This window comes from Ranitomeya variabilis, chromosome 6 (assembly GCF_051348905.1).
Source record: "Ranitomeya variabilis isolate aRanVar5 chromosome 6, aRanVar5.hap1, whole genome shotgun sequence".
Taxonomy (NCBI): Eukaryota; Metazoa; Chordata; class Amphibia; order Anura; family Dendrobatidae; genus Ranitomeya; species Ranitomeya variabilis.
In genome coordinates this window covers 574525443-574551180 of record NC_135237.1, presented here as the reverse complement: position 1 = coordinate 574551180, position 25738 = coordinate 574525443, and the positions used below count along the sequence as shown (strand labels likewise).

The window sequence follows — 25738 nt, the reverse complement described above, 5'->3', positions numbered from 1 at the left end:
CACTTAAAAAGATGAGAGGCGTCTGTAATTTACATCATAGGTAGACCTCAACTATGGGAGACAAACTGAGAAAAAAAAATCCAGAAAATCACATTGTCTGTTTTTTTATCATTTTATTTGCATATTATGGTGGAAAATAAGTATTTGGTTAGAAACAAACAATCAAGATTTCTGGCTCTCACAGACCTGTAACTTCTTTAAGAGTCTCCTCTTTCCTCCACTCATTACCTGTAGTAATGGCACCTGTTTAAACTTGTTATCAGTATAAAAAGACACCTGTGCACACCCTCAAACAGTCTGACTCCAAACTCCACTATGGTGAAGACCAAAGAGCTGTCAAAGGACACCAGAAACAAAATTGTAGCCCTGCACCAGGCTGGGAAGACTGAATCTGCAATAGCCAACCAGCTTGGAGTGAAGAAATCAACAGTGGGAGCAATAATTAGAAAATGGAAGACATTCAAGACCACTGATAATCTCCCTCGATCTGGGGCTCCACGCAAAATCCCACCCCGTGGGGTCAGAATGATCACAAGAACGGTGAGCAAAAATCCCAGAACCACGCGGGGGGACCTAGTGAATGAACTGCAGAGAGCTGGGACCAATGTAACAAGGCCTACCATAAGTAACACACTACGCCACCATGGACTCAGATCCTGCAGTGCCAGACGTGTCCCACTGCTTAAGCCAGTACATGTCCGGGCCCGTCTGAAGTTTGCTAGAGAGCATTTGGATGATCCAGAGGAGTTTTGGGAGAATGTCCTATGGTCTGATGAAACCAAACTGGAACTGTTTGGTAGAAACACAACTTGTCGTGTTTGGAGGAAAAAGAATACTGAGTTGCATCCATCAAACACCATACCTACTGTAAAGCATGGTGGTGGAAACATCATGCTTTGGGGCTGTTTTTCTGCAAAGGGGCCAGGACGACTGATCCGGGTACATGAAAGAATGAATGGGGCCATGTATCCTGAGATTTTGAGTGCAAACCTCCTTCCATCAGCAAGGGCATTGAAGATGAAACGTGGCTGGGTCTTTCAACATGACAATGATCCACAGCACACCGCCAGGGCAACGAAGGAGTGGCTTCGTAAGAAGCATTTCAAGGTCCTGGAGTGGCCTAGCCAGTCTCCAGATCTCAAACCTATAGAAAACCTTTGGAGGGAGTTGAAAGTCCGTGTTACCAAGCGAAAAGCCAAAAACATCACTGCTCTAGAGGAGATCTGCATGGAGGAATGGGCCAACATACCAACAACAGTGTGTGGCAACCTTGTGAAGACTTACAGAAAACGTTTGACCTCTGTCATTGCCAACAAAGGATATTTTACAAAGTATTGAGATGAAATTTTGTTTCTGACCAAATACTTATTTTCCACCATAATATGCAAATAAAATGATAAAAAAACAGACAATGTGATTTTCTGGATTTTTTTGTCTCAGTTTGTCTCCCATAGTTGAGGTCTACCTATGATGTAAATTACAGACGCCTCTCATCTTTTTAAGTGGTGGAACTTGCACTATTGCTGACTGACTAAATACTTTTTTGCCCCACTGTATGTGCCTTCCTCTTACCTCACCGTCATTATCTGTTGGGGGCTTCTATATCTTTGGGGATTATTTCTCTGGAGGCAAGAGAGGTCTTTCTCTCTAGGGGTAGTTAGTTCCTCAGGCTGGCTCGAGACGTCTAGGAATTTTAGGCACGTTCACTGGCTACCTCTAGTGTGTTTGGATAGGTTCAGCTTTGCGGTCAGTCCAGTTTACCACCTCCCTAGAGCTTGTCCTATGTTTAGTCACCTTGCTGGAGTAATTTGTGATCCTCAACCACTAAGGATCATAACAGCTCAGTAACTCTTCCTGTCGATCCAGCTTGCACATTAGACACTGCTAGTGCCTGTTGCTGTACTGCCCCCCTTAACTCCGTGACCTGTAGGGACAGCGCCTCCAACTGGCGGGTTATGGAAGTCATGGGATCCATGACAAAACACAAAAAAAAGAACCCCCTTTTTTTTTCTTTTGTGTTGTTGGGCCGATTATAATGTCAGGGAGGGACTAGGTGAGTGAGAGCTAATAACCCGGGCCCTTACAGTTTCCCTCAGACTAGAGAAATCCTGACTGACCCTCTACCTGGAGTTTACACTGATGGTGTGCATGTCCAGGCCTCGAACCTCACCCTGTCTCCTGAGCTCAGCCCTAGGCTGAAACCTCTGCCCACCACCCAGTGAAGAGGTAATTCATCAATACCCACAGTTAGCACAGACAAGGATAAAGGAAAATATACACCATGCAGCAGTCACTCAGGAATACACTATAAATGTGCAGGGCAAAATAAATACAAATATAGGAAGGAGTAAATAAGACAAAGGAAAATACACCACCAGCAACGAATCTCCAACTACGAGCTCTCCACTCCAGACCGAGATAACAACGCACAAGACAGAAGCTATAATCGGCGACGCCCAAAGATCAGGAGAACTATTTAAAGGCAGTGGGCATGGCCCAGCTTCCAATCCGAGGATCAGGTAAATTAACCCTGGAACAGCTAGATAAAATCTAGCAGACGCCAATGAGCAAATAGTGGTCAAAAGCGGAATTACCGCTTGTTACAGAACCCCCAGCACCAAGAATATGTTGTGCAGTATATATTATGTATAATAAGTTCCATGTGAAATGCATCAGTCCACAGCCTGCGCTCCTGGACAAGATATTTTCCTTCTGACCTCCCCCACCTTCACCTTTGTAATTACCACAGTAAATATTGGCAGGCTCCGGCCCCCTGCAGCTATTGTAATGTTTGTCTGGCTTGTTTTTCTATTGGCCGGCCCTGTGTATCTGTGTTATATATTCTGTGTGCTGTAAATAAAGTGTGTTCTTAGACTAGAAATACGTGGAGAAGCAGTGACCTTTTATATGCTCTCATGTAATCAAGAAATTCCTACCAGCGTCCTTCATTCAGACTCCAGCCAAAGCAGAGTGGACCTCCTGACCCACGGGGTGGTACTGAAAGAGATACTACAGCACAGTAGACCCCGTTACACTGGTGGCAGACAGCGGGATGTGAGACCCCTTCTACAGGAGGAAAGGAATGAATGGAAGACAACTACCAGAAGTTAAAGAGGACTACATTAAAAGACCTGGTGGAAGCTCAAGGGTTAATCGCCAGCAACAAAACAAAAGCGGAGTTGATAGCAGCCATCATGGAACACAACAGTGCAGCGCCCCCCAATGGGAACGTAGAGGATACTGAATTCCAGAGGGAGGTAAAGAACAGACTGGCGTTCTATGGCCCAAACCCGGCAGTAGAGGTCATACGAGAGGTGATGGCTGATGTGCGTACTGATCTGAAGGAAAAGATGGCAGAGCGGACCAAAGTGGAGCTGGCCAAGATGGAGATGGCAGAGCGGACCAAAGTGGAGCTGGCCAAGATGGAGATGGCAGAGCGGAGAGAGGAGAGTCAGCGAGCAAGGGGAGCTCTGGCCTCCGCTCAGGTACCTTCAACAGTAAGCCACAAAAAGATCCAGTATAATGCCTTCCGACTGTTGGGGGAGGCAGAAGAAGACATTGATGGCTTTCTGCAGGACTTTGAGCGGCAGTGTGCCCTTCATCAAGTGAAGCCGGAGGAACGGGTTCAGATTCTGGCCAGCAAGCTGACAGGCCGGGCAGCGGACGCCTATCGCACAGTACCTGATGAGGACTGTATGGACTATGAGCGGATCAAAGAAGTGATCTTGGCCCGGAATGCGCTGACACCAGAGGCATACCGCCAAAAGTTCCGCGGACTTATAAAACGAGTAACCGATACCCACGTTGAATGGGCCTGTAAATTACGGCGGTCACTGCTACAGTGGGTACAAGGGAGCCAAGCAACCACTAAGGAGGACGTCCTCCAGCTCTTCTTGTTAGAACGATTCTTTAATGGACTAACCCCCGAGACACAGGAATGGCTTCGGGACAGGCGGCCGATGACTCTTGAGGAAGTTGCTCGTCTGGCCGATGAACATCACGACGCCAGGAGGCCTCAGTTGTCCGGATCAAAGATGGTCACTAGGGGTCCGCCCATGGACCTGGAGGGCCCCAAACCACCGAAGATTGTAGGGGGACCAGCTAGAAACCCCACCTACCACAGTTCCCCTGGGGCGCGATGCCACACCTGCCGTCAGCTGGGCCACCTGCAAAGACAATGTCCCAACCGGACTCAGCATACGCAGTGGCCAAAGGTGGGAACAGCTACCTTCCACCGGGCTGCTGTACACTGCTACCAAGGCGAAGCTGAACCGACATTGGGGGCTACAACTAACCAAGGGGTGGAAGACATGGAGGAAGTGCTGCATGAAGTAGACCCTGTGCAGGCAGCCCGGGCAGATAATCGACAACAGCATCGACAGGTCGTGTGGGTTAATGGGAAACGCATGCAGGGACTAAGAGATTCTGGAGCAACTTTGACCCTTGTGAAGCCTCATCTTGTCCGGGACCAAGAGAAGACGGACCGGACAGTGGCAGTCCGTGTAGCAGGGGGAGCCATACATCGACTGCCCACTGCCAGGATTCACCTGAACTGGGGAGTGGGGGATGGCCTTGTGGAGGTCGGCTTGATGGAGGATTTGCCTGCAGACGTTTTGCTGGGAAATGACTTGGGGCCCATGTTGTCTGCCTTCTCGGTTGCCCCTCTGGCTGAGACATATCCTGTGACCACCCGGAGACAAGCTCGAGCTGCGGAGGCGGAATCACACTCAGAGGAGGCCCAGGTAAGACATCCCAGCCCTACACGTATTCCCATAGCCAGACACATTTCTTGGGCCACCCCAGATGAATTTAAGAGGGAGTTACTTGAGGATCCTTCATTGGAGGGATATCGTGGGAAGGCACAAGAGGGGAGAGGGGTACTGGAAGGGGAGCAGTTTGTATGGAAGCAGGGACTCCTCTACCGGATCACAGAGCAGCACCACACAGGGACGAGCCCCACTATAAAACGACAGCTGGTAGTTCCCAAGAAGTATAGGCAGGAGTTACTGCGAATCTCTCATGACATACCATTGGCTGGGCACTTCGGCGTCAGTCGCACCAGGCATCGTCTGACACAAAACTTCTTTTGGCCGGGGGTAACCTATGACGTTCGACAGTACTGCCAGACCTGTGACAGTTGCCAGCGCATTGGCAAGAGGGGAGATCGATGCAAGGCCAAATTACGCCCCCTCCCCATTGTGGAGGAACCATTTAGCCGAGTAGCGGTCGATCTGATAGGGCCGTTAGCCAAACCCAGTCCGTCAGGGAAAAGGTATATATTGACAGTGGTAGATTATGCCACACGGTATCCAGAGGCAGTTGCGTTACCTAACATACTGGCAGAGACGGTGGCGGCTGCCCTGCTCCAGGTTTTCTCACGGGTTGGATTTCCCCGGGAGATTATCTCGGACCAGGGTACCCAGTTTACAGCAGAGGTGACCAATCAACTGTGGAAGCTGTGCGGCATAAAGTCCATTAGAAGCGCCCCGTACCACCCGCAAACCAATGGGTTGTGTGAATGCTTTAACGGGACGTTAAAACAACTCATTGGGACTTTTACCAGGACCTACAGGGACTGGGAGAAATTCTTGCCTCACCTCCTGTTTGCCTATCGAGAGGTGCCCCAAGAATCCACGGGGTTCTCCCCATTCGAACTGGTATACGGGAGACGGGTAAGGGGACCCCTAGATTTAGTGCTAGAACACTGGGAAGGGGAGGGCATCATAGAAGGGGTACCGATTGTACCCTATGTGCTGGAATTCTGGGACCGCCTACAGGAGCTGACCCAGGCTGTACGTGGAAACATGCAGGTGGCCCAGCGGCGCCAGCGAGTATGGTACGATCGGAGGGCCAGAGAGCGCACCTTGGAAATAGGGCAGAAGGTCCTGGTGTTAGAGCCCACTAGACAGAACAAGTTCCAAGCTGCATGGCAGGGGCCCTACCAGGTAGTGGGAAAAATAGCCGACACCACCTATAATGTCGCTGATTGTGACGACCCCAGGGTTATCCGCATGTTCCACGTGAATATGCTGAAGCCCTACCGGGAGCGCCCTGAAGAGGTAGTGGCCATCTGTGCACCTGAAGCAGAGGATTTAGCCGGACTTCCTTTGCCTGATGTCTTAAGGGAGAGGACTCCGTCTAAAACATGTGACCAGGTACACTGGGGTGAAGACTTAGGTCCCCTGGAGAGACAGCAGGCGGAGGAGTTGTTGAGGCAGCGACAGAGGATGTTTTCGGGGAAACCCGGGTACACTCACCTGGCACAACACAAGGTTGAGACCCAGGATCAGACCCCCCTGCGGCAACCCCCCTTCCGCGTCCCTGAGTCTGTACGAGAAGGGATGCGACAAGAGATACAAGAGATGTTGCGTTTAGGGGTCATTGAAGAGTCAGATAGTCCCTGGGCATCCCCCGTAGTGTTAGTGCCCAAGAAGGATGGGACTACACGGTTTTGTGTAGACTATCGTAAGCTCAATGAGAAAACAGTGACGGATGCGTATCCCATGCCGCGTGTGGATGACTTGTTATACCGGCTGGCAGGGGCAAAGTATTTGACCACCATTGATCTATGCAAAGGCTACTGGCAGATTCCCCTTAGTCCTGATGCTATTCCGAAGTCGGCATTTGTCACACCGTTTGGCTTATTCCAGTTTCGAGTTATGCCATTCGGGATGAAGACTGCCCCGGCGACCTTCCAGAGGCTGGCTGACCGGCTCCTGGATGGTCTCCAGGACTATGCATGTGCCTACCTGGATGACATCGCCATCTACAGCGCGACATGGGAAGAGCATCTAAATCACCTAGAGACAGTATTAGACAGGATCCACAAGGCCGGAATCACCCTGAACCCAAACAAGTGTCACGTGGGCAAAGCAGAGGTTCAGTATTTAGGGCATTGGGTGGGAAGTGGGAAACAGAGACCAGAACCAGCCAAGATTGAGGCCATAGCCAAATGGCCCACCCCACGCACTAAAACCCAGGTCATGGCATTTCTAGGGACAGCGGGGTATTACAGGAAATTCGTTCCCAATTACAGCAGCGTAGCCAAGCCCCTCACTGATCTGACCCGTAAGAACCAACCCCGCCAGGTAACCTGGACCCCAGAGTGTGAGGAAGCCTTCCGCCAGCTAAAGGACGCCCTCACCAATACCCCTGTATTGGCCGCACCCGATCCAACTAAACGTTTCCTTGTGCACACAGACGCTTCTATGTTTGGATTGGGGGCAGTACTGAGCCAAGTCGGGCCGGACGGCCAAGAACACCCGGTAGCTTACCTGAGTCGGAAACTACTGCCCCGTGAAGTAAGCTATGCGGCCATCGAGAAGGAGTGCCTGGCAATAGTATGGGCACTCAAAAAATTACAACCATATTTGTATGGACGACAGTTTTCCCTCCTAACGGACCATAATCCCCTAGTCTGGCTTAATCGGGTCTCCGGAGACAACGCCAGATTACTGCGGTGGAGTTTAGCCCTACAACCTCTGGACTTCACCATCCACTACAGACCCGGCAAACAAAACGGTAACGCCGATGGACTAAGTCGACAAATGGAACTGGTACCATCCCCATAAACTTCGGTCATCCCCAAACCGATCCGTTAAGGATCAGACTGTGTATGCCGATCGCGTCGCTGAAAAGGGGAGCCGTGTTACAGAACCCCCATCACCAAGAATATGTTATGCAGTATATATTATGTATAATAAGTTCCATGTGAAATGCATCAGTCCACAGGCTGCGCCCCTGGACAAGATATTTTCCTTCTGACTTCCCCCACCTTCACCTTTGTAATTACCACAGTAAATATTGGCAGGCTCCGGCCCCCTGCAGCTATTGTAATGTTTGTCTGGCTTGTTTTTCTATTGGCCGGCCCTGTGTATCTGTGTTATATATTCTGTGTGCTGTAAATAAAGTGTGTTCTTAGACTAGAAATACGTGGAGAAGCAGTGACCTTTTATATGCTCTCATGTAATCAAGAAATTCCTACCAGCGTCCTTCATTCAGACTCCAGCCAAAGCAGAGTGGACCTCCTGACCCACGGGGTGGTACTGAAAGAGATACTACAGCACAGTAGACCCCGTTACACCGCTGTCTGTCGGACGACCTGGTCTGAACAGCGTCCGACATGACACAGAGATACCACAGACAGGAATGGCGCAGATGCCCAGATTTGGCAATATTAATCTCCCTTATTTTTTTTTTGTATGGGAGACGAATGAATAAATCAGGCCCACTGTATTACACTACAGTTTCTGTGGCTGAAAATGACTGACAGATACCACAGACAGGACTGGCACAGATGCACAGATTTGGCAATATTAATCTCCCTTTTTTTATATGGGAGACTAGTGAATAAATCAGGCCCACTGTATTACAGTTATATTTTCTGTGGCAGAAAATGACTGACAGAGATACAACAGACAGGACTGGCACAGAGGCACAGATGCACTGATTGGCAATATTAATCTCCCTTTTTCGGTGTGGGACAGTGCTGAAAAATACAGGCCCACTGTTTTACACTACACAGTTTCAGGGGCAGAAAGTGGCTGGAAGATATATAGAGAAAAAAAAAAGGGGGGGACTGTACTACAATTACTATCTCCCTACAATAATCTGTGAAAACTATGGCAGGCAGCAATAAAAATGACTGCTGCACACAAAAGTGTGGACAAACAAACAAGATAGCTGTGCAGAAAGGAAGGAGCAACAGGATTTGTGCTTTTAAAAAAGCAGTTGGTTTGCACTTTGCACAGCGGCGTACAGACTGCAATGCAGCTAACAGGGAGCCTTCTAGGGCAGCCCAATAAGCTACAGAGCTTATGAAGGAAAATCTAGCCTCCACTGTCCCTGCAAAGAAAAGGTGGTGTTGGACAGTGGAAATCGCTACAGCACAAGCGGTTGGGGGCTCAATGTACCCTGCCTAATGCTATCCCTGCTTCTGACGAAGCGGCAGCAACCTCTCCCTGTGCTCAGATCGGCAGCACTAAGATGGCGGTCCGCGTGCACGCCCCTTTATAGCCCCTGTGACGCCGCAGAGAGCAAGCCAATCACTGCCATGCCCTTCTCTAAGATGGTGGAGACTGAGACCTATGTCATCACGCTGCCCACACTCTGCGTCCACCTTCATTGGCTGAGAAATGGCACTGAACGTGTCATATGAAACGCGACTTTGGCACGAAGATCGCCGAGCGCATGGCCGATCCCACACAGGGATCGGTTCGGGTTTCACGAAACCCGACTTTGCCAAAAGTCGGCGATTTATGAAACTGACCGATCCGTTTCGCTCAACCCTAGTGTCCACCAGTCCTGCAACTACTTTACTATTCACTGACATCTTTCAGGTTCTGTAAGGGTCGGGTGAGCGGTACCTCCCGTAATCCCTCTCAAAACCCAAAGATGCGTGTCTATCGTAATGACACCTCATAAGCAAAAATTTCACTCTGGAGATCTCCTCACGGCTACCTCCAGTTGAGACAAGATGCTCGAGTTTCCTCCTCAGACCCTGATACAGGCGGTACTGCTCAGACTCCTGAGGCTCGAGAGCTGGCGGAAGAATCTCACCACTCTTTTCTTGAACATCTCCCACCACTCTGACCTACTACTACAAAGATCCAGTAAAGGTACCTGGCTCTGAAGAAAATCCTCAAAGGACTGTCTAATCTCAGCTGCTTTCAAGAGAGACAAATTGAGCCTCTTCCCATCCGGATGGTCTCTGTAACATTCAGAAAAAACAAAATTAAACAGTGGTCGGAGAGCTCCACCTCAACAACAGACACTGCTGAAGAGACAGCTTCCTCCTTTAAATAATACCTATATATTCTGGCCCAACAGTTACCTCTATGATAGGTGAACCCCTCGTGGCCTGGTGTGTGCCGAATGTGGACATCCACCAGGCGAGGCGCACTAGCAATACTATTAAGGGTGATGCTATCATAAGTCAGCTTGTCTCTGGAACCTCTTCTATCTCGGGACCTCGTGACATTATTAAATTCCCCTCTAAAGACAACCTGCCGGCTTGTAAAAAGTACATATCTGAAAGGACACATTAGTAGCATTTTTACATAATACGACATACACCAATACCCATATAGATGGAGGTGTGCATATTTATGCTAAAGCTGGTAGACTACAGTACACGGCCAATCGTTACACATATACGTCAAACACACAGAAGAAAACAACGATCTATAGGCCAGAATATATTAGAAAAATATCACAATCTTTATTAAGTACATACAATAAAACAGGTGAAACAGTGGGTACTCCCACCAAACATGTGTAATGACTAAAACAGCAAAGAACGGGACATGGAGATTATGGCGATAACACAATATATTGATATAGGGAGCCTAAATATAGGGCTCAAGTATTATCCGAATTCAATGTCCCTTTTTATGATAAAGTGACGGTGCAATGGAGTAAATATATTCTATTAGTTTGCATATCTAGATAGTAAAGATGCATGACCTATCATATCATCCACAATATCACATAACATAAGAAATCAGAGTCATGGTCTTACCTATTATATCACATGCAACCGCCAAGATATCACTCAGGGGACCCACCAATATCTTCTACGTCACCCCGACGCGCGTTTCGGCACAGCCTTCGTCAGGCGCTTGTCTAGACACCAGGCATCTTTTTATTACGTTTCTTCCTTGGCCACTCAGCTCCCTCTCCCCTGCTAGTCCCTTCCCCACCAGAATCAGCCTCACAGCTTACTCCCACTGGGGTCACGACTGCATTAGTAAATGATTGAGGACAATGGCTGAATGGGTGACCCAACTCACCACACAGGTGGCACCTAATCTCCACACAGGATGCGGCAATATGGCCGGTATCCCCACACAATGCACATTTCTACACAGTGCAGTTTGCACTGACATGTGTGTGATCGCCGCACCTGTGACAGAGATTTGGTTGCCCCTGGTGGAAGACCAGGATACGATCCCTACCCAAGAAGTCAGATGATGATATGTGGGCAACCGTACCACCTGAATGCTTAAGTTTTACCATAAAAGTCTAGGCCTCTGACCCGATACCAAACTTGTCACGGTTTTTCTTTGGCATCTTCACCACCTCTCTATATCGGCCAAGCCACACATGATGTCATAACAAGAAAGTGACTCGTTACAAGTCATCATGGTAACTTTCTTGACCTGGTTTTGACGAGACCACGTCTGAAGTGTCGCCAGCAGAGCTCATTTTTTGCCAACTCATAATTTGACCGGAAGAGCTTAAGCCCCTCTGGCCGAACAAAGCTGACATCAAACTCAGGTGTGGAATAGAATTGTATCAAGACATAGATGTCAATCACCTTGAAGCCCATCTTCAGCAGGAGCTCCACAACCTTGGAGGACATGCATCACTGCTCCTCCACTGAAGACGGACCACATTCCTATGCACCTACCTGGCCCAGCTGTTGGGAGGAACCACACTGCATCCACCCCTTTTTGCTGTCGGAAGGCCCTGAGGCCATGCCTCTCTATCCAGAAGGATAGATTAACCTCTCAACTCTCTACCATTAGTGATCTCTCCCCCTTCTTTAGAACCTCCAGGAGACGCTGCTGCAACTTGCCATCCCCAGAGCCTGGAGACGAGGAGGACACAATATTTCCCCCGGAGGTGACAGCGGCATAACTCGTGATGGGTTCTGCCACCACCAGGGGGACCAGTGACCAAATCAACACCAACAGTATCACTATTATCCACCTCCATAACCCCCTCACCCTCCACCAAACAAGCAATCACACCACTAGACAAAGAATTTTCCTCGTTCCTACCCCCACCACATTTATTCCTGCTGGACCAGTGAAAATAGGGGTGACATTTTGACCTCCGCATCTTCAGGCACAAGGGATTCAGTCTTCTCCACAGAACTAGAGGCGACCTGACCCCTGGTCTTACATTGGTCTTCACATCATCAGTTGGTAATTTCCACTGTTTCACAGTTGACACCAGATGTCACTGATCTTTTGCTGCTGGGAGGCCAACACAGAATAGGACTTTGGGAGGACTGGAATGTGCAGTCCCGGCAACCCCCTCACACTGCCGCCACTTCTCAACTAAGTGATCAGCGGCAACAGCATTCAGAAGCGCCAAGGCTACTGTTGCTGCCCCCGACACTGGGTGGCTCCCCCTCCCACTGAGGAGCATACCACATTATCGTTACTTGACCATTTGCTCGCAGCCAGGCCATCCTCACTGTCCAGCCTTCTATGTTTAATTGTTGGATATTTTTAAAGGATAAAAGGATTAAAGGTTATATTTTAAAGGTATAGTTTTTTGTGAGCCATTTTGTTATTTATACCTATCTATCACGTATTTAATTGCTCAAGGTTGCGATGTCCTGATACCAGCTCACAAATCTAAAGATAGATAAAGCCAAGTGGCAATACGTACAAGATTGGGGAGGACATACCGTTTGCAAAGCAATTGAGGCTGTCAATGAGTTGGATGCCAGGACCACTGCATACGTTTCGTATGTTGAACATCGCTTTCTCAAGGGGAGTGCATTTAGTGACTAAAAGGATCTTTTTATTTCCATGCTGTCGCGACAATGTAAAAATGTCATAATGTGAGACTAGTTCTAGAAAGTACCATGTCACACACACACTGCAGTTTGGAACCCCTTTTCTCCCCCTCTGCATTCGCTCATACAACAAAGCCTTATGGCAGATACTGTGCAACTTGATACCAATGTGTGAGTAGTGTATGGCTCTTAAATTGCAGACGACCAATCCCGTAAAGCCCCTCGTTCCCCCTCCCATTTCCCAAGGAATGCCTTTGTCTGTGGGCTCAAAGAATGTAAATAGTTGGAAAAAGAGTGCATGTCATTACTTAGCCCACTCAGTGATGTCACGACAAGAGGGCATATCATTACCCCTGCTGAATAGGGGGCAGAGTTGGTCCAGGAAGCGAGCTAACAACAGCTTGGCAAAGCTGTGCTCATGCATCTGGATATATGGAAACCCTTTCTCCTCCATAGCACACGGCAAGTCAAAAGCTGAAATGATCTGAACGCTATGTAAGTGTTCTCTTTTCCTATTTTATTTGTAATTTGTAATGTACACATGATTTTGTCTTCTTTGTAATATCTTTTTATACCTTGTAAACACTGTCTCCGGAGCCATTAACCCTTGTGAAATCGGAGCTGGTGGCAGCATAATTTGTTCTGTGAGATTGGGAAACTTTGTAGCGACGGCGGCGTTGATAATTATTGTTCCCGCCTCCGTAGGAGTAGTTATATCGCTCTCTTTGCAGTGTGCCCAATAGCCAGTACATAGCAGGCAGCCTTTCTGGCAACTAATTACCCTAGGTGCAGTACCTAATCTGACATGAGGGTAAAGGGGGCGCCAAGTTCCAAACCGGAATTTCCAAGAGAGCTGCAAGTTCCAAACCGGAACTGGGAAGTGGGATATAGATAAATCCCTTTCAGAAGGAACCAGAGGCATCCAAAATACCCCGGTACGTGACAAATTGTTGTGAGTAGTGGGGACGATCAAGGTATCCTCCTCGGGATCCCTGACATATTGTTGCGATCTGTGACACATTGTTGGCATCACAGTGTGAACCATGACAGTGACCGGTCAAATGGTCCATATGGACCAGCGAAGAAGCTCCGATTGTGAGTGCGCACAGTGCCCACTGAGGGAGGCAAATAAGTCGCTGTCCTCAGTCAAGCGCAGGAGGCACAAAGGGACAGGGCGACCGAGTGGCACAGATGCGCACAGTTACTCCATCTAAAGGTGCAACCCCAAGCTGAAAGGAGGAATGACAGGCAGTCCACATAAAGTAGTGTCTCTCTATGGTAGCAAACAGTATAACTGGAGACATCAGCTAATATAAAATTGTGCAAAATAGCAAGACATAACAGGTGATCACCACCTCTGATCCCAGTATGGATAATATCAATGCCCCTGGCCATAAGTGATTTGGGGGTCACAATTGTGGAAAGCCTTAAAATGGTGGGGAATTGTTTTGAGATCAGAGGGGTCAGCCACTGTCTTGGCAGCGTCAAAGTCCAGCTTATGCTTCCACACCTGTATTCAGAGCTCCCTAGATGTCAGGCAAACATTTATCAAAGGGCAGCTCCATTTGGCATACTAGATGACATTGATGGTGCAGCTACATGATATACTGTATGTTGCATAATTTGAAAATGTTTGGAGCCATCTGATGAGTCGAATGTGGAGCAGAGCAGGACATTGGCGCAGGCGAGACAGCGGCCACATGGAAACGATACCAGCACCAGTCCTCTTGATACAAATGGATTTGATTTAGCTGGAACATAGTGATTTTTTACAAGGAGATAATTTGGATTTTTTGATCTCCTAGAAGTCATGGATAGAAAATCACCTAGATGGGGTCCCAGGGACCTGTCCTGAATATGGTCCAATGTTTGCCTAAAAGATCTCTCATACTAGTCCACTTATGGATGTATGTTCATATTAATCTGATATTGTCATCGTTGCCACTACAACAGTTTTTATTTTGGTACAAGGGATTGTTACGTAATGTCTTTCTTGCCATAACCGCGTTTAATGCATCTACAACTGTAGCCTCATCTCTTATAATCTGAGGCTTGTGTCTCAAATCTTCATCTGAGGAGCAGATCCACCTCATTCTTAGGAACTGTCCAATTGGGACAACCCTGATGGTGGCAGGATTGTGAGCAGAATCCACACGTATCAGAGCATTTACATACGTGGGTTTCCTATAGACATCGGTTTTGTATACGCTAATGAGCATCAATTTCCAGAGAGATGTCCAGGAAATCTATTTTTTTATTATTATAATTGTATGTGTTAGGTGTCGAGCTCCCGCCTCTGCACAGGGGGAATCTCAAACCATCTCCGCTGCGGTCTCCCATTCTTCTCCAGCCGCAGTGGAGTCTGCTCAGCGGAGACATCGGTCCCAGCGTCTAGCTCAGGCTGATACTGGACGACAACTGGTTACTACTGTCCTTCCAGGCTCTGTCCTTGTAGCCAGCAATGTTCAGCAGCGAGCAGGTCTTTCTGGGACTAAGTCCTGCTTTTCACATACTGAGCATACCCACGGGACGACCACCCATTGGAGGTCGGGGGTCACATGCTCAGGTCATGTTGCGGCTCCTATTGGTCCATCTGGAAGGTCTTGTAGCACTGCCGCTATAAAAGGTTCACATGGCCACTCGGCCATGTGCTAGTGTACACTTTTGAACGTGTGTTGATGAGAGAAATTCACTTTTAATTATCCCCTCCCTTGTGTTTGATTGCTCACGAAAGGTGGATGATTGCCATATAGCGCCCGACTTTTTATCAGCACTAGAACACACGAAACGGTGTCTATTTGCTGTGACCGCCAGTGCGGCACCGTGCGCTATCACAGCGCTTTCCTAACCCAAGTCTGGGCGGTTAGTGGTCTGACAGGGCGGCACTGCACACACTGTTGTGCATCTTAATTATTATTTCTGTTACTCTGACACCCCAGTTGAAGTGTCGAGCGCAAGAGGTCTAGTTGTACTCTATCCCGAGTCTTGGGGTAGAGTTCTGTGACTCCTTGCTTGCGCTCTTTGTGCGGTACTGCGGCTCTGTGATGCAACAGGGTTCGCTTTCTTCATACTGGGTGAAGTTAACCCATGTGTGAATCCATATTATACTGCCATATAGTCCGTCATTACTTAGCAGCAGGTTCCATTTCTGCTTGATGGACCCCGGCCTGCGAACGCACCTTACACTATCTTTTTAATTATTTGGTGCGTTCCGCTAGCCTTAACATTACACTAGCTACAGGGTCTGGCTAGTAATGATGGACAAACAGCAATCCTTGCGGTACATCCAACAGCTGGAGGGTAGGTTGGCGGCTCTCGAGCGCACAACCTCAGCTGTGGATGTTACCGCAGTAGCTGTTCAGGCTGCTAGCGTGGCTGCAGCAACCTTGTCCCCTGCCACCCCTGTTCCAACCCTATCTCACCTCCCGCTGCCACAAAAATGTTCTGGTGATAGTAAATCTTGTAGGGGTTTCCAAAAGCCAGTACTCTATCCATCTCGAGCTTCTGGCCACACGTTTCTCCATAAAATGGGCTAAGGTTGGATTTACTGTGTCTCTCCTGTTGGACAGGGTGTTGGAGTGGGCTATGCCGCTGTGGGAGTGTGGCGATCATATGGTGCAGAGTGCTCCATTGTTCCTGAGTACTCTGAAATGGGTCTTTTAGGCCCTCATGTCACCCATGATATGGCGTTCCAAGTGTTGGCATTGACTCAGGGCTCATCCTTGGTCAGCCATTTTGCTGTCCACTTTCGCACCCTAGCATCTGAGCTGGAGTGGTCGGATAAAGCCCTTATTCTGATATTTTGGAGGGGGCTGGCTGACCACGTGAAGCACGCTCTGGCCACTAGGGAGATTCCCGCCACACTGGAGTTAATAGCTGTGTCCACTTTTATTGACCTCCATTTTCATGAGGGGAAGTTAGAGCGAGCCCAGTGTAGGCAGAGGTTTCAGCTGGCTCCCACCTTTGCCAAACCTGTGGAAACTCCAGTCCAGGCCCCTGAGACACATGAGGCCATGGTAGTTTTCTGGATAGCCCCCGCCAGAAAGCCCCCACTAACGCTTCATTATTCCAACCCAAGTCAAAAGATAAGGTCCGAAACTGGATAGCGTATTGCCCAACAGTTAAAGACCCCTGCTGTAAATTAAACAAAGCCTCAGTGGTTGAGGCCAAGCGACCCGATTCATCGAATACTCGACGAAACGTCTCCAAAAATGGAGTGAGCTGAAGGACCACAGGATCATCCCACTCCCAAAGAGGATTAACCCATGCTAGAGCATCACCCTCCAAATGAAAAACAATAAAGACCACCTTGGCCCGATCTGTAGGATATTGCAGAGGAAGGAGCTCTAAATGAAGACGGCACTGATTTAGAAATCTCCAACATAGTTTGGGGTCTCCATTGAAACAAGGAAGTTTGGCCAAACGGGGAGAGGGATGAGGAGCAAGAGCTGGTGAAGAAACGGATGCGGCTGACTGAAGAGAAAGAAGTTGATTATCGATAGATGCCATATAACCCAGGATATGGGACTGGGCATCACGCTGCTGTGCCAATTCTTGTTGCAAACTGGACAGCTGGGATGCATTCCCCAGATCAGAGGACTGGAGAGCTGAGAGACGGGAGTCCATAGATTTCATAAAGGACATCATCCGAGTATGATTCTCCCGCAGGAAAACAAGTTCTTTCTGTGCAGCCACAGCTCCTGCGGGATCCATGGCCTTTGCGTACTATAAGAACTCGAGAAGTGAACCCTCTGCGTCCCGGCTTCAGAGCCCCCGAGGACGAGCAGACCAGATAGTGCCACCCCCTGTACAGGGAGTGTTTGGGACAGGCCCAAGGAGGGTGAAGCCTTTTCTGCTGGAGCCAAAGGGGCGACGGTGGGCTGGACCAAAGAAGATCAGAAGACGGGAGATGGAGCCACTGAGGTGACCAGAACGGCGGAGACACAGGACGGGCAGAGGCTGAAAAGACAAAGTAATGACCGGTATGGTGAAGACACACGATTGGCGGGGAATGACAGGACCACAGAACTGGTAGGTACAGCTGGAATACAGCACTGGCTGGGATGGCAGGAACACAGGACTGGCTGGGACGGCAAGGACACAGGACTGGCTGGGACGGCAGGAACACAGGACTGGCAGGGACGACAGGAGCACAGGACTGGCAAGAACTGCAAAGAGAGACGAGTCAAGACTGAGTCAAAGTGGGAGGAGCACAGACTGGAGCCAAAGAACCTAAGGAGACACCAGCAAAGAGCAAGTGAACGCAATAGAGGCAAAGGTGTCTTACCTGTACAGATGCTGGGAAGAAATACCCGATGGGCGCCGCCATATTGGAGGCAGATACACTGGGTAACGACCTCCCAGAAGCCACAGCGGCGAAAGGAACGCGTCTGCGCTTGCGCGGACCGCAGAAAGGATGAGCGCCCGAAAAGCCAGAGGAAGGAGAGCGAGAAGGAGCATCGGGAGCGCGCCTGCCGGACAGGTAAATATAAGGCGGCGTAACACCAGTATACTTGTCCTGGTTTTCCCGAGTCATCTGCCAGGACATCGGATTAGTCTACGGATGATTACAAGGTGAACGCTATCTTGGGGTGTAAGGTGGTACGTGGTAAAAAAATTTATTTGGTGGATTGGAAGGGTTATGACTGTGCCGGCTTCTAGAGATAGAATGAATCTTTAAACACAAAAAAAGTTGTGGGTAAGGACGAAGTGCAGCAGCTCAAGAATGAGCTTCCACGATGGGCTGTCCAGGTTGGAGGTCCTCAGGAACAGGCAGATCGCATCCAAGCCATGTGTGTGGCTTATACAAGTGGATAGGGTCGCAATGTCTGTGGGGACAAGCAAGGTACCTTTTTCCATAAAGATGCTGTCAACCCAGGAGAGGACATCCGTCATGTCACGGACATAGGACAGTAGTGACTCCACAGGGGCTTGAGATCAATATAAATATATTCTGCTCAGTCTTTACATTCCGGTTAAATGTTTTTGTGATGGACTATATAAAACTTCTACTAGAGCTGTAGAAATGCAACATCATAGCTTCTCCTACAGCTTTAACTACTCACCTGACACATCTTACTTTTTTCAACTAGGTGTAAGGAGGTTGCTTTCCCTACTCCTAACCTGGAACCACTTAGTCAGACAGTTGGGTTGTCGGGGGGAAGACTTTCTGCCCTGGACAGAAGTGACCATGTGACTGCTGGGGGCAGAGAGGAAGAGAGGGGGGTGTGGTCAGAAAAGAGCAGGAGATCAGAGCGCGCCAGACAGAAGGGGCAGCGTGCCAGAGAGAGAGCAGGCTGCAGCGCCGCGCTCCCCGAAAGAGAGTGCTCCCCGTGAGGGCACTGAGGCTGAGATACCAGCCGTAGTGGAGGCTAGATGTGAGAGTGTGGACTTGGAAGCCTCCATAATCAGGGAAGACGTATCCCCTGACAGTGACCTGAGCGCATAGCCCTGGTGACTGCAGTGACAAGCCAGGACCCCTGAGTGTGACAAGTAAACTGCTCAGTGTGTGTGTAGCATTGCTACTGCAGAAAGCCTGCCAGCCTGATGTTTACCCTGGTTACCAGCGTAAACGTAAAAAAAACAAACAGTACATACTCACATTCCGGTGTCCGTCAGGTCCCTCGCCGTCTGCTTCTCGCACTGACTGGGTGCCGGCCGTAAAGTAAAAGCAGAGCACAGCGGTGACGTCACCGCTGTGCCCTGCTACTGCCGGCGCTCACACAGTGCAGGGAAGCGGACGCCGGGGGACGCGAATGTAAGTATGTACTGTTTGTTTTTTTAAGTTTACGCTGGTAACCAGGGTAAAGATCGGGTTACTAAGCGCTGCCCTGCGCTTAGCAACCCGATGTTTACCCTGGTTACCCGGGGACTTCGGCATCGTTGGTCGCTGGAGAGCTGTCTGTGTGACAGCTCTCCAGCGACCACACAGCGATGCTGCAGCGATCGGCATCGTTGTCGATATCGCTGCAGCTTCGCATAGTGTGAAGGTACCTTTACTCCTGTTAATAAATTCCCCTCAACAGTTGGTTTGTCTATTCCGTGGTGACATACTCAACCCTGCATTCTATTACATAGGTGTCAATAAAATTGTAAGTAATTGCCCTCATCATCTATGCCTTGACTATTGCAATAACCTACTTTGTGGCCTCTCTGCTAACACACTTGCACCCATCCAGTCCATCATTAACTCTACTGCCTGACTAATCCAGCTCTCCTCACACTACTCCACTGCTTCTTTTCTGCAAATCATTTTGTTGGCTCCCGATTCCCCAACGTATCCAATTGAAGCTACCAATGTTGACCTACAAAGTTGTCCATAATCTGTCACCTTCATATATCTAATCTTCTGATATATCCCCATACATTATCCCTGCTCCTCTCAAAACCATCTCCCCTCCTCCACTATCCTATGTTTCTCATCTAAATACCTACAAGACTTCTCCTGAGCCTTCCTTGTCCTCTGGAGTCTAGAGCCCAAATACAACCGATGTTTTCCCACAGTTGGAACCTTCAAACACAACCTGGAGACTCATCTTATCAGGAAGGTCTGCAGCCTGCAATGACCCCACTGTCACCTCATTACAGCCTGTAATAGCAGTGCTGCCCTCTCCCTGCCCTGGTAACAACACTGCCCTTCTCCGTTCTTCTGTGTCCTTCCCCAATATCCTGCAGATGTTAAGCCAGTGAGGGCAGGGTCCTCTTCCTCCTGAACCAGTCCGTTTGTTCTTGTTTTTTTATACTTGTGTGTGCTGTTGAGTTGTACCATATGCCTGTAATCCCTCTCCGTAAATTCAGCAGTCTGGAATTATTGGTGCTCCAAAATAACTAATAATAATTTGAATTTTGTCTCACAGCTAAAGTTCAGCAGGAGATAGATGAGGTGACCAAGTCCCTGCGATCCCCTGAGATCATGGACAAGCCCCAGCTGGCTTATACAAACGCCGTCATCCATGAAGCACAGCGAGTTCTTGACCTGGCACCAACTGCTCTGTTCCATGCAGTCACTGAAGACATCAAGTTAAGAGGTTATACCATCCCGAAGGTACGCAGCATTGCTTACAATGTTAAACCAACAAAAAAGGAGTAAATAAACCCAAGTAGTATATAAGCCTTAAGGGTATGTGCACACGTCAGGATTTCTTGCAGAAATTTTCCTGACAAAAACCGGACATTTCTGCCAGAAATCCCCATGCGTATTTTTTGCGTTTTTTGATGCGTTTTTTCATGCGTTTTTTCCAAATGCATGGAATTGCGGGAAAAACGCAGAAAATCCGCAAAATTAATGAACATGCTCATTTTTTTTACCGCGATGCTTTTTGTTCGTGGAAAAAAACGCATCCATGTGCACAAAACATGCAGAATGCATTCTAAATAATAGGATGCATAATGTATGCTTTTTAAATGAGTTTTTATCGCGAAAAAACACGAAAAAAACTGAACGTGTGCACATAGCCTAAATAACAATTTTATTTCACCAATAAAAAAGACATAATATTAAAACTGCATGCAATAACAGAGTCTGTCAAGCAATGCTGCAGGGATCAAATGAAACAAATGACAATACACAATACTAGACTGCTGTAGGAAGAAGAGCTCTATAAGTAATGACACAGTGCCATAGGTAGACTAATCGTAATGTGAGCCAATGAAAAGCACAAACAGTACATTCTAAATGAATTATCTTACAAGTGAGATGGGGCCGTAAAGCTGATCCCTGCCACCCAATGCACATTTCGTGGCAAGTTTTTCAAGCCTCCTGCCACAAAACGTGCGTTGGGGTGGCAGGGATCAGCTTTACAGTTTTAACATTATGTCTGTTTTTTATTGGTGAAATAAAATTGTTATTTAAGGCTTACATTCTTCTTAGGCTTATTTTCCCTTTTCTGTTGGCTTAACATTGTCTCTTGAGTTTTTGCACAATTTATATTTATTTTCTACAGATGGGTGTTTAGTGCACAAATTCTTACAGTGTGCATTTTCTACATTTTCTCATAAAATACTAGAGAAGTTTTTGGACAATTTTTGACACCTGATATAAGCAAATGAAAATATAAAAAATAACAATTTGTACCACCCAGTCTTGTAAACAGTTGACATTAGCAGTTGATGCCACTCAGCATTTCACAATCACGGGCACCTTCATGCAATTTTGCTTTGAATTGCAACATTTTTGTAGGAAACCCATTGGAATACATGTGTGTGGTCCCAATTCATTAGTGGGAGTATATAAGTTGTGTTGTATTATAGTTATATACAGCTATACAGTTCATGTATGATTCCTGACTAGAGCTCGGCGGATCACTCTGTGAGATTCTGCTCCATCGGCCAGGTCTGTAAGCTACCGGGATCTTCCAGGTTCAGCTTTTGATTAGCCATGCACGACTACTGATATGGCCAATGGATCTAAGTCCTGTGAAGCAATCTGCTCATCTCTATATCTGACCATTGGTACATAGTTAGGAAATTCTGGGTCTACTGTGATTCTCATGAACTATACACTGTGTGCAGAATTATTAGGCAAGTTGTATTTTAGAGGATTATTTTTATTATTGATCAACAACTATGTTCTCAAAAGACTCATAAATATCAAAGCTTAATATTTTTGGAAGGTGGAGTGTTTTTTTTTTTAGATTTGGCTATCTTAGGAGGATATCTGTCTGTGCAGGTCGCTATTACTGTGCAGAATTATTAGGCAACTTAATAAATAAATAAATACCCATCTCACTTGTTTATTTTCACCAGGAAAACCAATATAACTGCACAAAATTTAGAAACATTTCTGACCCCCCAAAATGAGTGCCCAATATAGCCCCCTTTCTTTATGATGACACTCAGCAGCCTTCCATCCATAGATTCTGTCAGTGGCTTGATCTGTTTACAACCAACATTGCGTGCAGCAGCCACCACAGCCTCCAGACACTGCCCCGAGAGGTGGACTGTTTTCCCTCCCTGTAGATCTCACATTTTATGAGGGACCACAGGTTCTCTATGGGGTTCAGATCAGGTGAACAAGGGGGCCATGTCATTATTTTTTCTTCTTTGAGACCTTTCCTGGCCAGCCACGCTGTGGAGTAGTTGGAGGCATGTGAGTGGGCATTGTCCTGCATGAAAATCATGTTTTTCTTGAACGATACCGACTTCTTCCTGTACCACTGCTTGAAGAAGTTGTCTTCCAGGAACTGGCAGTAGGTCTGGAATTTGAGCTTCACTCCATCCTCAACCCGAAAAGGTCCCACAAGTTCATCTTTGATTATCCCAGCCCATACCAGTCCCCCACCTCCACCTTGCTGGCGTCTGAGTCGGAGTGGAGCTCTCTGCCCTTTACTGATCCAGCCTCTGGCCCATCCATCTGGCCCATCAAGAGTCGCTCTCATTTCATCAGTCCATAAAACCTTTGAAAAGTCAGTCTTAAGATATTTCTTGGCCCAGTCTTGACGTTTTATCTTACGTTTCTTGTTCAAAGGTGGTCGTTTTTCAGCCTTCCTTACCTTGGCCATGTCTCTGAGTATCGCACACCTTGTGCTTTTTGTTACTCCAGTAACATTGCATCTCTAAGATATGGCAAAACTGGTGGCAAATGGCATCTTGGCAGCTTCACGCTTTATTTTCCTCAATTCATGGGCAGTTATTTTGCGCCTTTTTTTCCCAACATGCTTCTTGCGACCCTGTTGGCTATTTGCCATGAAACGCTTGATTGTTCAGCGATCACGCTTCAAACGTTTGGCAAATTTCAAGACTGCTGCATCCCTCTGCAAGACATCTCACAATTGTGGACTTTTCAGAGCCTGTCAAATCTCTCTTCTGACCCATTTTGCTAAAGGAAAGGAAGTTGCCTAATAATTAAGCACACCTCATATAGGGTTTTATGTCATTAGACAACACCCCTCCTCGTTACAGAAATGCACTTCACCTGATTTACTTAATTGGTAGTTGGCTCTCAAGCCTGAACAGCTTGGAGTAGGACAACATGTATAAAAAGGATCATGTGATCACAATACAACTTGCCGAATAATTCTGCACGCAGTGTACACATTCATATAAAACCTGATCTTTCTTGGTGTCAGGGAACAGCTGTGATCCCCTTCCTCACATCCGTCCTACAAGACCCATCTCAGTGGGAAACGCCAGAAGATTTCAACCCTCAGCATTTTCTGAACGAGGATGGACTGTTCCGCACCAGGATGGCGTTCATGCCGTTCTCAGCAGGTAAGAACCAAAGATGGAAATATCGGAGTAGACAAATGGAGCATCTGGGATTCTGGACAAAGTGAAGAATTGGGGTCTAGTGAGACAAGACTGTAATAATGAACATTAAATTTCAGGAGAATAAATTTCCAAGAATTAAATTTCTCAGGAAAAACCCCGTGAACAGGTGAATTCAATTTTTGCCTGATCAGCTCATCTCTAACGAAAGCTGAGGCATTTAGGTCTAAATGTATGGAGTAATTTCAGCAATTGTCTGGAACTATCACTAATGTTGGTAAAATTGTTTTATTTATTGCGGTTTTTATGTCTGCCTCTTCAAAATATTTTGGGGTATAATTATTTATACATTCTAGGTGTGGGAGGGTTTATTATCAGGCCCAGAAGAAGAATAAACACATGCGAAACAGGTTAGAGGTTGTGTCTCTGTGACATCCATGACTGAATAAACCTTTTGGATATGTCAGTGGTGACTGCCGCCTGCTTTCTAAATTTGAATGGAATCTGTCATGTCCTGTTGCGCTTTTCACCTATAGATATGGGAGTAATCTGCCTATGTGGCTTCAGTCACTGCTCGTTACTTAGTGATCGGCTGTAAGTGCACCCTGACCTATTGACTGACAGCCATGTCTGCACTGATACACTACAAGTATGGCTGTAGTCAATGTGCTTTAGTGTGGTTAGAGCCGCTCACTAAGTAGCAGTGACAGAAGCCACATCAGCACGCCTCTATGACTGAAAGCCGGAAGGTACTGGGAGGAATTTAATTCACTTCCTCCTGGTAGCGACGCTTTTAGTGAGGCAGCTGGGCAGCTTTGGAATACTAATAACCCTAGAACTGCAGTTTAATAACATTTGGGGACGTGACAGGTTACATTTAAAGTAGGGAATCTTAACATTCTACTGCCCAAACCAGTAAATACAGACAGTGAGCAGAGGTCTTCAGATGGTGGGAACTAAAGCATAGAGCGACACCGGGAATAAGGTAATTAATTATGACATACGTTCTATCTTGTTTTCTAGGGAAGCGAGTTTGTCTTGGTGAGAACCTGGCCCGCATGGAGCTCTTCCTGCTCTTCTCCGCTTTGCTCCAGAAATTCACCTTCACTCTCCCCCCGGGAACAGAACGTCAGGACTCAAAATATCTGAACCTTAACAAGGTGGAGATCATGGCATCAGCCCAGATATGTGCCGTGCCTCGTGCCTTGTCCAAGTGATCGACTGCCATCCAGCTGCTCAATATGGTTGAGAATATAAGAAAATAATCCAGAACATGTGACAAAAAGACACTGATGAGAAAAAATATTACGGTAATAGATTTAGAATCGGCAGGGGAAATTTGGGAAAACACTAATTCTTTCACATTGATTAAAATTCTGCCAATAAATTTGACACAAATTCTGTAAAAATAACAAAAATGGAGGAATATAATAGATAAGTAAAGTAACCCATTCACTTATTGATGTTTTTGGCCTGTTTTGCGCCTCTAATAAACAAGATAATTCTCCTACTTTTCACAAATGCAAATAAAACCTAAACTATAAAATAAAAGTAATAAACTTGTGCATCTGATAAATCAGCATGGTGCAACAGGACTTTGTCTCATCTGTCCAGTATTTTCCCACCGCTTATTGATGCATTTTCTCCTCCTTTTGTCCTTGGCTTTCTGCTTCCTATAGACAGTAATGGCTCTCGAGCTGTCCTGTGGTTATTGTCCATCTGTGCTAGGAAATGCAGAGCGTTAGAACACCGGTGTTGTACTCTGCAGTGATATTCTTGTCGGTGCACCGCCTGTTGGTCAGGACATTTCTTCACCACTTCCTCTGACCCTTTTATAAGCGATTTCTTTACACACAAGATTTCCTTTCATTGTATATTCTTCCTCCATCACAACATTCTTGGCTTACTCTCCACAAAGCTTCAAGAGAAAAACCCACAAAGTTCCAATAGCAAAATGTCTGGTATTACTAATAAAGTGGCCATTCAGTTTCCATCTTCCAG

The 25738-nt window shown here is 47.3% G+C and overlaps 1 protein-coding gene across 1 annotated transcript in view; it reads left to right on the top strand.

Moving 5' to 3' along the window:
• The window catches only part of LOC143783142 (cytochrome P450 2C25-like), a 326648-nt gene extending 301317 nt beyond the window's left edge, over positions 1-25331 (top strand). The window contains exons 8-10 of the mRNA XM_077271461.1: positions 20389-20576; positions 23599-23740; positions 24761-25331. Of these exons, the coding sequence (XP_077127576.1) occupies positions 20389-20576; positions 23599-23740; positions 24761-24954 (524 nt within the window). The 3' untranslated portion in view covers positions 24955-25331. The remainder of the gene's footprint in view (positions 1-20388; positions 20577-23598; positions 23741-24760) is intronic.
• Positions 25332-25738: the final 407 nt, after the last annotated feature.